Below are 17,377 nucleotides of genomic sequence, written 5' to 3'. Positions count from 1 at the left end.
CTCATTTCAACTGTTGTCTATCTCGCGAATATCAAAATTGACCCACATTTTTAGCAAAGAAAATTTTATTACTCACATCATTTACTCGACAGAATAATTTGCCAAGCTGCCAAAAGTTGTAATCATAAAACATTTGGCCTGATTTATAGGCCTCTAATTTTCTTAAGATTTCGTCTATATTTTCACATTCATAAACATAAAAATCGCCTGACATATTCCTGAGAGCACACTTCACCGCATTCGTAAATAGGACTGAATATATTTGAACAAACATTCACAATATTATGCTGTATGCTCACCGATTTCTTGTTCACGTCATTCTATTACGTCACCGAGGTTCAACGTTCGTTTGTGATTACCCACGGATCTGCGTAAATGGGGAAAAGAGGTCAGTACAAAACTACAACCTTTTTTACTGTCTAACTGCAGGTCACAGGCCTCTTCCCATACAGGAGTGTATTCATTCAACACACTTGCTCAAAGCGGAGTAACGATTTCATAGGTCTACTGACTCATTCCCGAAGTGGCAGGACTTATTCCCAAAATGCACTTCAAAGTACCTAAGCCTATCTTATTGGAAAATTATACCGATGATATCTAAGGTCCTTTAACTACAAGGCCACTGCGACTTGAAGAGAAATGATGAAGAGTGCAGTTCAGCTCATGAAAGTAAACCAGCTTCCTACTTTATCTCCTACAATTTACAGTACACGCTTACTTAGTTTTAGTCTAACTTTTAAGTTAGGTATTAAACTCAATGTAGTGTACTTCCAACATTCTACCTGAAATTAGGTCAGGTGTACTTTGTAGGAAATTAAACAAAACTTAGTTTACGAGTCTGTGGGGTACGTAATATGCATTTGAATTATAGAGAAATTCTAAGCAAGTGGTATTTACTGCAGACAAAGTACCAAAGACTCTCTTACCTAGGGGTATTGGGTTGCCCGGGTTGAGGAGGTCAGATAGGCAGTTGCTCCTTGTAAAATACTGGTACTCAGCTGCAACCGGCAGGACTTTAAGCCGACTCCAACAGAGTTGGATAAAAGGCTATGCAGATGATGAAAATACCAAAGTCTCTGAAACCACTTCATGCAAAATACTATTACAGACCTTCATAATGATGAATTTTTTACTTTCAACTTAAGCAACGATCAATGAGGCACGGTAGGTTTCCATTATCTATTATTATCATTTCAAAAAACTGAAGACGGGTAACAACTCAGGAAAGTAAATAAATATGGCAAGGTATCTTGATTTGGGCAAATAACCCTTTACCCATGCCTTAACCAAACAAACCATATCCTATTGTAACTGTCAACAAAGGCTTGTTTACAACCAAACAAATAACTAGCTTACATTATTTGTACAAAATATAAATAAATTCAGGACATACCGTCTCCTTTTAGTTTATCTTCTCAAGAAGTAGAACAAGGCGCACACGGCATACAAATATGAAAATATCACAAATTGAGTGTAGGTCGACTTCATACAAAATTCAGTAGAAATTGTACGTAGGTGGCAAAATGTATGAGTTTGTTAGTAAACTCTGCCCATGTTTAACTTAAGAAAAAAGACAAAATTGTCCCAGTTATTGTAACTACTTGAAATCGCTCCATATTTATTTTCTTGCTACACTGAAAATATGAGACTTTCATAAATCCAATTATTTACCAAGAAAAAATTCTTGAATATAAATCAAGAATATTAATATTGATATCATAAATATAAATTCTGTTTGAATAAAACAGAACGATTATTATTAATGGCCTGTCTTGAGGCTCAATCAACATTTCATTACAAGCAAGATATGAAGGTATACCATTAGCTGAAGAACATTTAACTGACAGCCTTGTTAGGTATTCTGTACCTAAACCTAGCTTATGTAATGGAAATGATATGTCTGCTGTCTATCTCATCGCTTCAGCTGTAATTATACAGAGCAGGAATAATGTGAAAAGCCGCTGCCTAGGAAATATTTCATACTAAGCGTTTTCTAAACTAAATCGTTTGTCAAAAGGGTGATAAAAGGGTTTTTCAAAATGTGCACAAGATTGTGTTTGTTTACAATATTTAACGGACCTTTCTTTTTTCAATACATTTAATCTTATTTTCACTTTCGTTTCCAAGAACTTAATGTTTCGGGGATGGAAAAATAAAAGTATTACCTCAATCATATTTTAACCTGAATGCTCGTCACGAAAACATCTGCAAACGTCCGAAGTCTTCTCTGCAACTTATTTCCATTGTTTTTCTCCAAACCATGTTTTACATGCTAAACTGCCTTCGAAACATTTCCCATACCTAACCCTATTTCTGGTAAAACCAGTCAACCACTACCTAATTAAAAGGACGAATGGAACCGCACTAACCTGCAAACAGAGGTAGGCGCATCCTCTAACATCCAACACCAGTTAATCCCTTGCGGTGGACCCGGCCGAATATCATCCTAATGTGAATTGAACTAGGAAGCGAACCGTCCAACGTAATTGGAGCCTTATTTTGTGACAGCGTATGTGTTCTGGATTATGTTAGGGGTCATTTGTATTGGAGTTTAGATGTGGTTTAGGAAATGGGTGTTTATTTCGACCTGACTCTTCTATAAGGTCTTAAGCTCTAGGGCTGCAGTTACACTTTAGTAGTATAAATGGTGAGTTTTATAGTCAGAGTCTGATATTCAATCCGATTGATTCCACCGCTAAATTGATTCTGTTTCACCATTTCTTTTTCCAAACGAAAACTCATAGGAATGGCGGGCGTTTTTGGGGAGTCTTTTGTAAAATTGACCATCAAAGAGTGCTGATTTTCAGCCTACTTTGAAGGAATGACTCTTTATCTCAACCAACAACTTTCATAAAGTTATGAAGTACCTGAATTAAAAAAGTACTCTAGAAGACGCCACGCACCTAGACTGACTTCGTCGATCTAGAATTTCGCTTTAGACACATGGATGTCTGTCCCCCACCTGATTTGAGATTACGTCAACATGTCACGCGAGTGTGACGTCACAAATCTGTGCAACCGTGCGTAACGTGTTCATAATTAGCTGTACATATATGATCCTATTTACTGTAGCACCTGCAGTGTTTGTCATTTGTTTTACAAAGTAAAGGTACGTTTTGCATTCTTGCTGCCGACTGCGACTGCCAAACGCACATGTCACGACTGCATGAAGTTGGCCAGCTGCACTACTGGTTTGTATGTATTTACATGAAACAGTTTTGGACCCAAGCGGCGGCAGCAGGTGCAGTCAGATATCGATTTCAGATATCTGACAGCGACTGCACGTGCTGCTGTTTCTTGGTTCCAAAACGGCAGTCGCAGCCGGCAACAAGAATTCAGAACACACCTTAAGTAATTTATACTTCCCAGCGTTTTATGGCATTGCCGCTTGGGACCACTTTCTAAAGTCTACGGTTTCAAGGGAGCACAGTAATGGCTGTAACAGCCCCGGGACGCTGTAAATTTTATTACTGAAAACCAAGGCGTTTTATTATATTGTTTCCAGTAAGTTCTGTATATAATGCCAAAGATTCCGCCATTTATTCATAAAATAGACCTTTCTAATGCCGATGAAGTCAATTTGGTAAAATATTTTATAGGAAATGAGAACCAAATCCCATCCCAACTATAATTTCCCTTACAAAATGACACCACTTTACGTAAATACAAACCATATACGAACCTCAAATAAAACCCTCAGTATATGAAGGTGTTTTTCTTTCGTTTATAATGTATAGGTAAATACAAAGTTAGGTCGGTCGGTCCGTGAGATTTCGTTTACTTTCAGAGGGCCGCGGCAACTCGACGCGCATAACAAGATGATTGACGCTTATGGCATGGCGCCGTGGTAAAAATGTATGTTTCACGTTGAGTGTTTGAATACGTTTGTGGGTTTTGTTAGCTGTGTTATAAGAGTGTTTGTTTTTTTATTTAATGGGGATTTACTTGCAAGTTAGACTTGCTTAAAAAATTTCGAACCCAAAAATTATTCGGTGAACGATCAATCGTTATAGGCCTGAGACTCTCTTACTTTTGTGTAAGTATAAAAAACACTTTTACCCATTATTTCGACTGCAGACGCTTAATTAATTTATAAATTATGTACCTAAAACAATAATTTATCTTTACCAAAGTACTCTGAACGAACAATTACTATTTTTAAAGCCTGAACGACAACAAAATTTCAGGAAAAATTTCAAGTACACCAGGTAATTCTTCCAGCTTTCAGTCGGTAACATCGATATGAAAGCTTAAATCTGTCTCCATATTGATTGACAAGCAGAGCCCATTTATCACCGTCTAAAACAATTTCGTTCACCCGGTGATATCGGAAGCGATTAGGATCATGTCAGAACTAATACCGGACTGTCGGTAATAGATGGATTATGTCTTCGCTTGAAATATTGTATTTCATATTGGAGCTTAATTTGGGGATCTGATTTTATTGAGGGGAAAATGTGTTAGCGAACGTTGTGGCAAGCAATAAGTTTTTTGAATATCAACCAACCTATCGAGTATGAGGGCGCGGGTTCAATTCCAGGTGAGGCAAGTACCAATGCAACTTCTCTAAGTTTGTATGTACTTTCTAAGTATATCTTAGACACCAATGACTGTGTTTCGGATGGCACGTTAAACTGTAGGTCCCGGCTGTCATTGAACATCCTTGGCAGACGTTACGGGTAGTCAGAAGCCAGTAAGTCTGACACCAGTCTAACCAGGGGTATCGGGTTGCCCGGGTAACTGGGTTGAGGGGGTCAGATAGGGTAGTCTTTCCTTGTAAAGCACTGGTACTCAGCTACATCCGGTTAGACTGGAAGCCGACCCCAACATAGTTTGGGAAAAAGGCTCGGAGTATGAGATTTCAGGAGGAATAAGCTCTCAATCCATTCTAAGGTTGTCTGGAATTGTTCTTAGTAATGAGACCGCCTATGTCAGCTACTATAAATGTAGTTCTAAGATCAAAAATGTATATTGGTGTACGTAATAAAGCATAGGTATCTCTCTATAAGTCTACCTTGAAACAAATTATCAATTATTTTATGAAGATTGGGCGAAAAAGACTCATACTTCAGCTCAACGTCATACCATTTTTACATCCATCAGGCAATAACTACTATTTCTGTCACACCACAATATCACAACTCAACTTGTTGACGACTTTATTCACCGAAACACTTAATCCTATTTTAACTATTCACGTGTCTCATGTCTTTAGGCATCCAGCTGAAAATAAAGCTAATATTTCTGGAACAGACAAAACCACTGAAGGTTGCCTATGTATTTAGATTTTGCTTTGACATCAGCAAAGTTCGTTGAAAGTGGCTGCTAGCAGATAGATATGAGATAGGTACCCGAGATCGGGATGATTAGCCGTGTTCGAGAAAGGTCTATGTTCTATACTTATTTACTTGTTTAGTTAGATGAGTGATAAAAAGAGAATTACTATACATTTTTACAGCACTGAAATTGAAAACAACCAGCGTTGGCGAGTGTTAAAATATGTTATACAGATAGGTAAATGTCGAATTTTACCGTTAAAAGTTCTGGGTGGCTTCATCTAAATCATCTGAATACCTCGGCAGAATATCAAAAATAATGGAATAAGTAGGTACTTCACTCTACTTCCGACTCCCAAGATCCCTAAAAAAGTAGACCGGATCCATTTTGAAACAATACTTAATGTTAGCAGTTAAAAAACAACTACAAAGGCGACAGTTTATTACCTACCCTGAAAAGAAAGCTTTTCAAGGCAACCTGCTAACACAGAGGTTAAACCATAGAATCTATATAGCAAGTATCTATGCACACGCGTTGGTAGGTATCTACCATACTAGACCTATACCATAGTATCTATACTAACATTCAGTCTTCACGGCGTTTTTCAAGGCAACGGTCAAGCCATAGCACCTATAAATCAAATAAGCAGATAGGTACGTACCTACCATAGGTAACCTTAAGGTACTAACATTCTTCATGGCCCTATCGGTACCTATACAATTACCTTACCTTGACCGAACCATTATGCATGCAACGTCAGCCGTCGCCACCATTCCGCCATTGATTTCACTACAACATAAGTGGTTGTACAGGGTGTTCAGTAAATAATTTACAAAAATGTAACAAACCGGCAGCTTTCCAGATAAACTACAATTAATTTCATCATTCCGAACCTTTTCCCAACTATGATGGGCTCGAAACCAGTTTAACGGGACTCAGCTACAACAAATTTCAATACTTAAAAAGGTTATTCTCTCTGCCAGTCTTCGGTTTCCTTAATGCCGTCATTGCAAATAAGTTGTCTTTTGTCACAAGATAGCAATTTTTTTCAGTAGCAAACGGTAGAGAATATGACAAACTTCGAAAAAATATAAATATTCTTTATACTGTTCAAATAAGCTGTAGTTAATCAAGTAAGCTACTTGTTAAATTTTGACCATTATTTATTTTACATCCTGTATCCATAAACAATTACAGAACAATACGCCACAAGCGGACTCATTACAGTAAATGGTCCTGCTGAATAAACAATAGACTTTGCCTTTATTCAGTCAATCAGGCAATCGTGGTGCTCTTTCATTAGCAAAGTACCAATTAATTCATCAATCGAATTACTATTAATTGCATTATAAAAGCATTTTACTTGGTAATTCGTTTTGAAGTACTTTAAAATTGTTACGATTTAAAATTAATAATTTAAAGCTTTAATCCAGTTATAACATGATACAGTTAATTAGTTCTTGACACGTGAAAGTGAGCTTTATGTCAATACTACATGATTTAAAATTGCATGAAAGGTGCGCGTTTTTAATTAGAATCCGTACGAACCCTTTGCTTCTCCGCAATAATAAATTGTACTCAAGTGCTTTGTTTCAACAATTTTGTGACAACATTTTCTGTGATTTAATTAAGTATTAAATCTGATAAAACTTTGCTTTACAAGATAAAACAGTTTATTTTATGTAATTCAATCTACAAAATATTGGTATTCAATCAACTGGGACCTGAAAATTCAGGAATATCCACGCATTTTAGGAACAAAAAAGGGTTTGATATTATGATATTTCCCTATGATTATTCTAGTCGCGTAGGAGAAGTAGGACGTAGGACACATTCCATTTGCACACCTTTCAGGACTTTCATAAAGTTCGGCAGTTCAGAATATATTTTTCAAGCGATCACGTGTATTGATTGTGTATAATTTCAAACTTTTACTAGTACATAGGTACATACATTCACACATACTTACATGTAGGTAGGGTAAGTGTATTGTGTGTATTAAACCAATGGCTAGCAAACCTTGAAAATATGTTTCGGTTTATTTTCAAGATTTGCACCATAATTTACTAGTGAAAATCACATATTAATGTTGGCCGACTGAAAGTCATCTTGTTACATTTTATTTCGTTTCTGCAAGCCTCACACTTTTAAAATCAAAAATTCTACCAATTAAGTTCAATTCCTAACCAACTCCTAAACTGGAACGCCCATTAGTCGATTACTTTCTCAACTATCTCAATTCACATTAGTATAAACAGCCATCGGATTACAAACAAGAATAACATAGATTACCAGACATCTGTTGTCCGAATACCACGAGCCAATTACAAACAACTAGGTACATATACGATTAGACAGGAGACTCGATGATAAAGCTACTAATTTAATTAACAATACCCATTTAGTAATTGGTTTTACTTCGGCTACAGTTATTATAATTCAATTGGCTACACTATGCTTCCCTCGCTAAATGGTAATGTTTAGTGGTTAAAGTTTAAATTAAATCAACTTAATATTGCTATGTAAATATTGGCCGAAATTCGCTGATGATATTTGGAGTAGGCTAGGAATTCTGGAAATTAAATTACTAGTATTCCCTTCAGGCAATGTGGGTTCGGATATTGTTATGTTTGGGCTATCAATTTAAACAAGCTTTGGTCAGTTTGAGAGCCATTTTGATCAAAATTGCATGTCGCATATTGTCGCCAAATTAGAAGTCCCAAAAAAAACAATTATTTTTAAGCTAGCCGTTTCTACCGGTTTCACCAAAGTCCCGGAACAAGAACGGTAATTTGGGTACCTAGCTTAATGAATCTTTAGCCTAAAAATTGATAAGGTACCTACTACGCAGTTATAACCACTACGGGTAGGTAGGTTCATGTTTCGGTCCGTACTTACATAACATATTGTAATGTAACATACATCATTATATCAACCTAGCAATCAGGCAGATACGTAAACTAGAAAACATTTTTCAACAACTGTCGTTGCCATTAATTTTTTTTATTCAATGTCGAACACGCCCCCGTCGTTCCGCCTTGGTTTAACCCTCAACGTTGGCTCATCAATCAAATCAAAAATACTGGTTTTTACTTGAAATCGATGATAATGACTATAGATTCTATATAATCTACGGGACTAATCACAGTAATATTATAAAAATTGGCGTGTGTTTAGGTCATTTTCCACGGTGGAAAATTTTCAATATTGCATCGGCGACAATTTACCCGGGTGCAAAAAGTCGGATCTTGGGGTCGTAGATGAAATTACAACAGCTAGTATTCCGTAATTCCTTTACCAATATCTGAAAAGCAAACCTCACCTAATCTCTAGAACCTTTACCCTTTTCGAAGTAATTAAAGGTATCAAGTTTCAGTTTCATAAGTCGGATTAGAGAGCTACCTTCTTTGATACTATATATCAAGGTTTACCTTAAACATAAGCCTAAAACCACACCAAGATATTTGTGAAGTAAACACATTTGAATACTTCGGTTTGTCTTTCAAAGTTATTAGGCAAATTTCTTTAGATACGTTTTGTAATTCTTTCTGATTATACAATTTTCCCCACGCACAAAATATCTAAATTAATACGTTAATTATTTATTATTTATAGTTATTTATACGTTAATTAAGTGAACTTTAATAAGAGCAGTTAATTTCACAATCATTCTGTAATTCTAATACATTATCTAAAAATCATCAGTTAGCTCGTACCTACTTATTTACAAAAAAAAAACACAACTAATTAAACTAACACATTTTACTCACCACCACTCCATTACCAACGCTCCCATACCATTCTAAACTAAACTCTATTTGGACCACATTAAGTCTAAAATCGCCTATCGATTCTACCAGTAGGATTACGCGTTTCACTCCCCGTGTATTGATATTGGCAAGTCAGGTCAAGGTTCGGACCGAATAAAACAGCTGCAATCAGTTACCTTGGAACTGCACCTTAAGTTTGCACGCGACGCAGTAGATGTGGAGGAGAGATAATTGAAACTACGTGTTGGGTTTTGTTGGATTTATGTTTTTTCATTAGACGTAATAATCAATATCCTTCTGCCCTCTGTATCAATTTTTGGAGTTGGCGCAGCATTATTAGGAGTAATAATCAGTGTCTTTCTGCTCTTTAGCAGTTCTTGGAGTCAGCGCAGCATGTCTCTACCTAACATCATCTCACAAGTATCATACTTGTTAGCCATATTGTATCCTAAACCTAAACAATCCATCTGTTTCATTGCTGCGTTGATACCGTATCGTTTCGTAAGAATTTTCAGCCGAAGAGTATCTAGCGTAGCGTCTATTTATATCTAAATTCTTGACTTAACATAGTGATACACACTTACAGGTAAAGTTCCATGAAGTCACATCGCTTATATGTCTAGCCACATTTCGTCAGCCATGTTAAAATTTAATAAACACGAACTTATATTGGCACGCTCAAAAATACCGACACACCCTTACTAGACAACACCTGAAAACAGTCATGAAAAAATTTAATAACATTACCCGTAAAACCGAACCGAGCTAGGTCCTACGACCCTGGGATCTCATATTCAGGCAATCTTGCGGTCCCTAGCATCTTAATTAACAATTTTATCGTAATGAAGATAAATGATCCTGTCTCGTCTAGGTTACTGACACTACAACCACAGAATAAAGATGTACAGTTGTGAAGGTACCTTGTAAAACACTGGTACTCAGCTGCATCTGGTTAGACTGGAAGCCGATCCCAACATAGTTGGGAAAAGGCTCGGGAGGTGAGTTGTGAAGGTACCTACTAACGTTCGTGAAAATGTCACTCACCCACGCATGTGCATCGACGAGCTTTAACCGGCGCTACCGGTGCTGTCAGTACTGAGTATCACGCATGGAGCACATGCGTGTGTGAGCGACATTGTTACGAACATTAGTACGCAGCTTCACAACTGTTTACAAGAGAATATATTTAAATTGTGTTACAACTGCCACAAGCCCATTAATATAAGCCAGCTTGGAATTTCTGATCGTATATCTACTGGCCATCTCGGTTTGGTTTTCGGCTGTAGAACGATACTAATGATAGTTTGTGGTTTTGCAGTATCCGTAGCTATATTGTGTTAGTTCTAACAAGGTAGTCCGAATAGAAGGTAGGTATGTAAGTATTTTCTTTTATCGATTTCCATATTGGGTCCTAAAAAAATAAAGATGAAAAAAAGGCCTCCTTTGTGTCTTGTGTTTTATAAAACATCGATTGTATTAGGCCCGTGATATTACCGCTCGCATATCAAAAATAGCACTAACATCTAATTGGAGAACCTTCTCTTTTCGCTAGTCGGTTAAAAATACAGAAAGTGCTCAATCAGCGGGCCAAATTTTATTATAAACAGGAGTCAGGACAGAATTTTCATGGCATTTATTCGGCAACACCCCTTGTTATTCCCACCTAAAGTGCCGTTGAATTCAAAATTGTGAAAGGTCACGCGTTTATCAACAGTAATTTCACGCATTAGGCCCAATTATGCGATCACGTGTAAGCAAATATGCTTAGCAAATACGCCTACGTTCCATTAAAGCCTTATGTTAACAAAATATACGGAGTTAACGCAATTTGAGAGCAAATTTTGATATTAATAATGATATAATTTTAGACGTGTCGTGGTTATAATATCAACAAAAGCTTGTTTGTTATCCTGCTAATGAGCAGAGGCTTCGCACATGAACGAAGCTACGATTCGTCAATGGATTTATTTTAGAGTGCTTGCTTGAACATTATACCTTCCGTGTATCGGTAATTCGGTACTATGTCTGAATAATCTTCTAATATAGGCCCTATAGAGTCACAAAACTGTTAAACTAGAACATAAATTATAGTTTCATAATAAAAAATATTTCGGTGTCGTATATTTTAAGTTTTTCGTATATATTATCGATACGATCCCCGATTTAACCTTGAGTGTAATTATTAAGTAGGTACTGCGTAGTTAATTAGTACATAGGAAGTACAATTATGATTATTTTACAGATCGAAGACACAAGTAATCGGAAAGGCGGGGGGACTTTTCTAGTGCCGATGAATGGAGGAATTTGGACGATGTGTGTGTCTCTAGAAGGTGAGCCTGTGAATTTTAGTTCTCTTTACTTAAGTATATATAGGTACCTGCCTACCTTTGTTTACTTTAGTGCTATGAACGTTTGGAGACTCGATGATTTTTAGTTTGGGCCAAATTAAACATTTGAGAATTAATTGTCAACTTTAATCTCCATGTTATATTCCCCTTTAAATATTTGGTATTTTCATACTTGACTCACAAAAAATCCAACGCAAAATCAATGTGTAAGTAATTTATCTACTTTGTCGGAATTTAGTTATCTAGGCCAGATCTGCAATATTTATCTGTGTCTATTTGTTTTCAGAGGAAGAGGTATCGATATTGTCCAGGGCTGGGTTCCCCTCGCAGCCAGTATGCACAAATTATTTAGCCAACAGCGACGATGAAGAGCCCAGAGCCGATTGGCAGCATCGTGAGTCTTATATTGTTTTTACTTTTACATACGAACGCCCGAATGTGAAGCGCAACAGTCGAAACAAGCGTAAACGCTCAAAATCGGCAAGTGTGAAAGTGCTCTACTTGCTTTTAATTTATTTCACTCCACTCAGTTTATTTCTGAGCTATAAAATAAGAACTTGTTTATTACTTAAAGCACTTACAACGATTTAAAAAAACATTTATTCATTCATCATCCTCGTTGTAAACGGTCCATAAAGCTGTCAGAATTATCCCTTTACGCAATAAAAGCTGTGTTTAACATGAAAACTAGATGTTAATATATTCAACGATGATAAGTCAAGGTATGCATAAACAACGGCCTTCTCATCCCTCGGTGATTCAACCTTGAATTCGCTGTCGGCCAAGTTCATTTATCAACTTGTTTTGGTATACCTAAGAAAGTATTTAGGTATAAAAAAGATTAGGGGAAATAGAGTACCTATGAAGTCTAAGCGGATAGTTCTGAGTCGAGCGTATAGTGTCGTCTGAAGCTTATGAGGTTGGCTGATCACATCGGCCTTAATTTTTACGAATAGAGCTGACATAATTATGGCGTTTTGTTAAACAATACACGAACGGTATCTAATGTAAGCTTAGTGTTATTGAATACTCTGATACTTAGAATCACGGATGACGTCGCGAACAGGGGCTCCATAGTAATCCCCTCCATAATTGTGAAAAAGGCATAGGATAGGTAATTTCTTTGAAATATAATTTTTTACGCAAATCGAAGGCAAAAGTCGTAGGCAGAAGGTAGCTAGAAAAAATACCCTATTTCATTAGTTCTCCTTCGACCTTTGTAATATTAGTACAGTGGCGGATTTACCAATAGGCCAAGTAGGCCAGTGCCTAGGGCGGCAGATTTAGAGGGGCGGCAAATTTAGCTATTTTTTTACAGGTTTTTTTATTATAGTTGAGTATATGAGTACACAGTCCATATATAAATAAACGATTAATAAACTCAAAATTAATAAACTGTAATATATACTTAGGTACTTACGGGATCATGAATTTTAAAATATTCTAATAGCGTTTCAATAAAATTAAAATAAAAAATCCGCTCGCTACGCTCGCGGCTCATCATTCCTGGTTTATTCTGCGCTCTTTGAGTCCTCAATCTAACAAAAAGTTAAAGCACCGAAGTAGCAAAAACAACTGACGCTCTACACTGACGATTTCTAAGCTGTTTATGAGGTGGAGGACTTTTGTGTCCCAATCGCTCGCTGCGCTCTCAGCTTTTTCACTATACTTTGTTTTTTTTTTTTTCAAACTTGTTTGAGTATTTTTGAGTTCCAAGACTCAAAAAATTTCGCGCTCGCTGCGCTCGCGCCTTTCACTTGACAGTGACTATTTTCTGATTTCTTTAGGTATTATTGCGTCCCAAACATCAAAAATTTCGCGCTCGCTTCGCTCGCGGCTTCTTCTCTTTACAGTGGTTTTTTTCCACACTTATTTGGGTAGGTATTTTTGTGTCCCAAAACTAAAAAAAATCGCGCTCGCTTCGGGTGCCACCCGATGCTACGCCGCCACTGAATCATAGCACCCGAACGAATGAACCGATTTCAATTTAGTTTTTTTTTTTGTACTACAGGTGTTTTACGGGCGAGTATTCTTAGACATGTTTGATGAAAATCGATTGAGCCGTTTAAAAGTTACAGAGGTTTTACGCTTCAAAGTCGTTGTCATAATTAAACTCTTCGGTACATATATATAGAGGCTTGCAAAAATAATCTAGTAACTTACAGAAATATCATCAAGTTCACAATCATTAGAGGCGGCAAAAATTGAATAGCCTACTAGCGGCAAATTTGTAAATCCGCCACTGTATTAGTAGATCAAAGAAAATTTATAAAAAGACCTCTCAAAGACCAGAAATATCTCGACGCTATTTGAATGTTTAATGAACGTTTTCAGCTCAGAAACAGAAATATTTCTAGCTGTAGCGGTCACATAATATCCCATATTCGAATTTAATATTAATGGAGCTGCAATATTTTTATATTCAGCTAGTGGGAGACGGAAATTTATTTTCCGCGCCGTTTAATCGTGCTTCTAACCCTTTACATGATTAAAGAGGTCGATTACTGAAGCCTTTGACGTGGGCTCATAAATATGTGAATTCATTACGACGTGTTTATAAGCTACAAATATTTGGGATTCCACGACCCTCATTATTCATGAAAGGCTGCTTTTGGGTAAACCGCCATTAATTTTCGGTTAGTTTGATCTAGTATTTTATGCAGATTTATTGCGTAAAGATACTTTTCTACATCTTGTAGCCAGAAGCGTAAGTGGTTCGTGTCTAAATTAATGGCGGTAGAACATCGCAAGTATCGCTGCATATTAACCATTTCTATGAAAAACAGAGCGTAGGTACCTGTAATCAGAAGTTAGCTGCAAACCACCATTAAGTTTGGCGGTCGATATACTTCGCAAACTACGCTACTTATGCACTCTTATACATACTCCAGCCAGTCTTACATCAACCCCGTCACTGGTGAATTAACATCGGAGTATTCATAAAGTTTAATTTTCTTCAGTAATCAGGTTATGTAAAATTCTTATTTCCTATGTTTCCAGGTATGCAGAATCTATCCATATCATGCGCTCTAGTCTGCCTGATAGTGCTAGGCAGCGCCGCTCTGGTCGGCGCCTTCGGCATTTGCAAGCATCAGATCAGCGCTGTACTTATTACTGGCGTTATGTATTTGTTAGCTGGTAAGTTTCATAAAAAAATCCCTTTATATAATAATTAAAATTTAAATAGGAAGGGAATTTCAATTTGAGAACAATTCAAGCAATTTATAGTTGTAGGGAGAGTTCCTGCGAATGCGACCTACCAACTTATAAAGGTCATATTTTAGGGTTCCGTACCCCAAGGGTAAAACAGGACCCTATTGTTTTCGCTCCTCTGTCCGTCCGTCCGTCCGTCTGTCTGTCACCAGGCTGTATCTCATGAACCGTGATAGTTAGAGAGTTTAAATTTTCACAGATGATGTATTTATGTTGCCGCTACAACAACAAGTACTGAAAACTAGAATAAAATAAATATTTTGGGGGGCTCCCATACAACAAACGTGATTTTTTGCTCATTTTATAAAGTATGGTTCGGAACCCTTCGGGAGCGAGTCCGACTCGCACTTGGCCGGTTTTATTATGTATAGACGACATTATATAGTCAATTGTAGTGATAAATCTACCGAATTATACCTTCATGGATAGAGAACACTCTCACCCTACCTATTATAGAATGGTTTTATGTCTTCACAAGAATTTTCTTTTAAAATATTCATCCAAAAACTTAATAAAACACCTAACCTTATCTTTACTTCCAGGTCTTTTCGCAATGTTCACCCTAATGATCATTCACTTCAAACGCGTCCAACGCGTCTCCGCCCGCGGCAGTTCTCACGCAGACGGCACGGGCGACGGCGTCGTAGGACCCCGGGGACCCGCACTCTCCCTCCTCTCGGCCCGAGAGTTCTCTACCGCCTGGTCTCTCGAACTCGGCTGGGGAGGAGTGGCTTTGGCAACTACGACGTCGTTACTGTGGATACTGCTGTCCAAGATTATGAGGTACAACCCTATATCTGCCATGCTGTTGTAAAGTTGTTGGGCATAGTACCTACACAGGTGCAAGTCACAGCCTTTTTGCACTGGCGGATTTTCCGCGCGGAACCGCTGGGTTCGTACAGACGAATTTGCTCGGCTTTTCCGCTCGTAAAATTAGCCAGTGTGAAATGGCTGTAAATATCATATAGGTACCTACAGTCCACGTCAAATAATATTGGTCCTTTGAATTTGGTTGTAGTGACCGCTCAGCAATGAAAATGTATGAACGAACAATTCTAATCACACGTGAAGGCAGTGAGTGGTGGAGTTCAAAGAGGCAAAGTATTTGACGTGAACTGTACCTATAAATCATAGTTAGGCACACGACAACTGTGGGATGTGAACAGATCTAGATCGATTGAAATCTTCCCTAGATTTTCTTTCTCAAACAAGTCATAGTCAATTACCAATTTTAAGGTTTTCAAATATTGCGTAGCAGGAATAACTGTAACAGGGAAGATCTCATTTGACATTCATCTAATGTGAAATACTAAGAAATAATTAAAAATAACTCACAGAGATATTATTTGCTACCTCCAACGCTTCGTAGAAACACAATCGTTACCTCCCGTTTCTTGATCTCTTTACATTCTTAACAGCTACGAAGCTGACTTTTCCTCCAATGTTACGCTTTGAATTTGAATAAGCTTTAGATAATCGCAGAGCTTGCTGCCGTCCATTGCAACTAATGTTATTGTTATACTTCTTCTTTCTACGACTGTACTTTACGCATTTCACGACCTACCTTTTTATGATTGTATTTTAAAATTATACAATACCTTTTATTCACGTTTTTTTTTAAGCTTTCGCTCTATCTACCTATTCTTCAGAAATATGAAATTTTAGAAGCTTTCATCCTCAGTAAAAGTTCTCTACAGTAAATTAAATCAAGATAATAAATTCTAGGTAAATAGTAACATTGTTCAAGATGTGAGCTCCCGGCCTAAGATAACATTTCAATATTTCACTGTTGTTAGCTGTAGAAACACGGTACCTACCTAAAACAAAAATAGTTTCAGATATTAAAATAATAATTTTAAAGCTAAATATTATTTTAAAAATAATATATAGTGTTTTAAGAGTTATGGTGCTTTGAGTATCAAGAAAAATATTATAATTATCTAATTTAATTGTGTATTTTATAATTAAATATTAAAATTAAGTTTCACGTTGTGTTGTTTTTGAACACATAATGATAACCTCTTATATACACATACGAATTAAATATCTACACAGAATAATATTCGTGTCTATGGTGTAAGTAAAATTTGTATAAAAATGGCTACCACCCGATTCTGGTATCACCGACGCACATTTTCTTTATAAGAAAGAGGTTTTTCCACTTTATTATATAATTTATTTTTAAGATATTAATATTATTATATTCGTAATAGGCTAAGAGCCAGTTTCACCACTTCTGGAATAGATTATCAAAATTAATTCGGAGTACAATCTTTAAAATTATCTTACAGGTAAGTTTCAACTGGTACTTGCCCAGAGGTGGTGAAAACAGCCATAAGGGTAATTATTGAAGTGTATAGTTTAATTATACCAAGAAAATAGCCTCTTAGAATGAGTGGGCCTACCCTTAAAAATTTGTTTAAGAAATTTTGAAACATGTAAAAAATATTCACGTAAAATTGCTCGGGATTATTATTATTAGTATAAATTATAGTTTATTTAAGAAAACCCTACTAAATGTGTAAGCAACGCATTTGTTGATGAAATAATATTAAAACTATGCTTGGAAGCACATTTTGTAAAAAGCATCGTTCCCATTGTAATGTTAATTCATTTCAATGAATGTTGTTCGTTCGGTGTTTTTGTTAATTGTTCTTTTATACTTTGAATGCATAAAGCAATATATTTATTTTGATTATACAATGATGTTTTATTTCCATTCCCACGGCCTACTTTATAATCTACAGGTATGTTGTACACGTGATGAAG

General features: G+C 36.6%; 1 protein-coding gene across 3 annotated transcripts in view; it reads left to right on the top strand.

Annotated features, from left to right (window-relative positions):
* LOC124633394 overlaps positions 1–17,308 on the top strand; it is a 44,662-nt gene extending 27,354 nt beyond the window's left edge. The window contains exons 1-5 of one of the 3 annotated variants that reach the window (XM_047168591.1): positions 3,838–3,855; positions 11,290–11,377; positions 11,682–11,789; positions 14,396–14,533; positions 15,151–17,308. In XM_047168591.1, the coding sequence (XP_047024547.1) occupies positions 11,338–11,377; positions 11,682–11,789; positions 14,396–14,533; positions 15,151–15,422 (558 nt within the window). In that variant the 5' untranslated portion in view covers positions 3,838–3,855; positions 11,290–11,337 and the 3' untranslated portion in view covers positions 15,423–17,308. Of the gene's footprint in view, positions 1–3,837; positions 3,856–3,909; positions 4,037–11,289; positions 11,378–11,681; positions 11,790–14,395; positions 14,534–15,150 lie in introns of those variants that run through there. The other 2 variants (XM_047168592.1, XM_047168590.1) reach the window with 2 other exon arrangements.
* The last annotated feature ends 69 nt before the right edge of the window (positions 17,309–17,377 follow it).

Source organism: Helicoverpa zea, chromosome 9, assembly GCF_022581195.2.
Source record: "Helicoverpa zea isolate HzStark_Cry1AcR chromosome 9, ilHelZeax1.1, whole genome shotgun sequence".
NCBI lineage: Eukaryota > Metazoa > Arthropoda > Insecta > Lepidoptera > Noctuidae > Helicoverpa > Helicoverpa zea.
The sequence above is the reverse complement of the archived record's forward strand: the minus strand, read 5'-3'. Positions and strand labels throughout refer to the sequence as shown.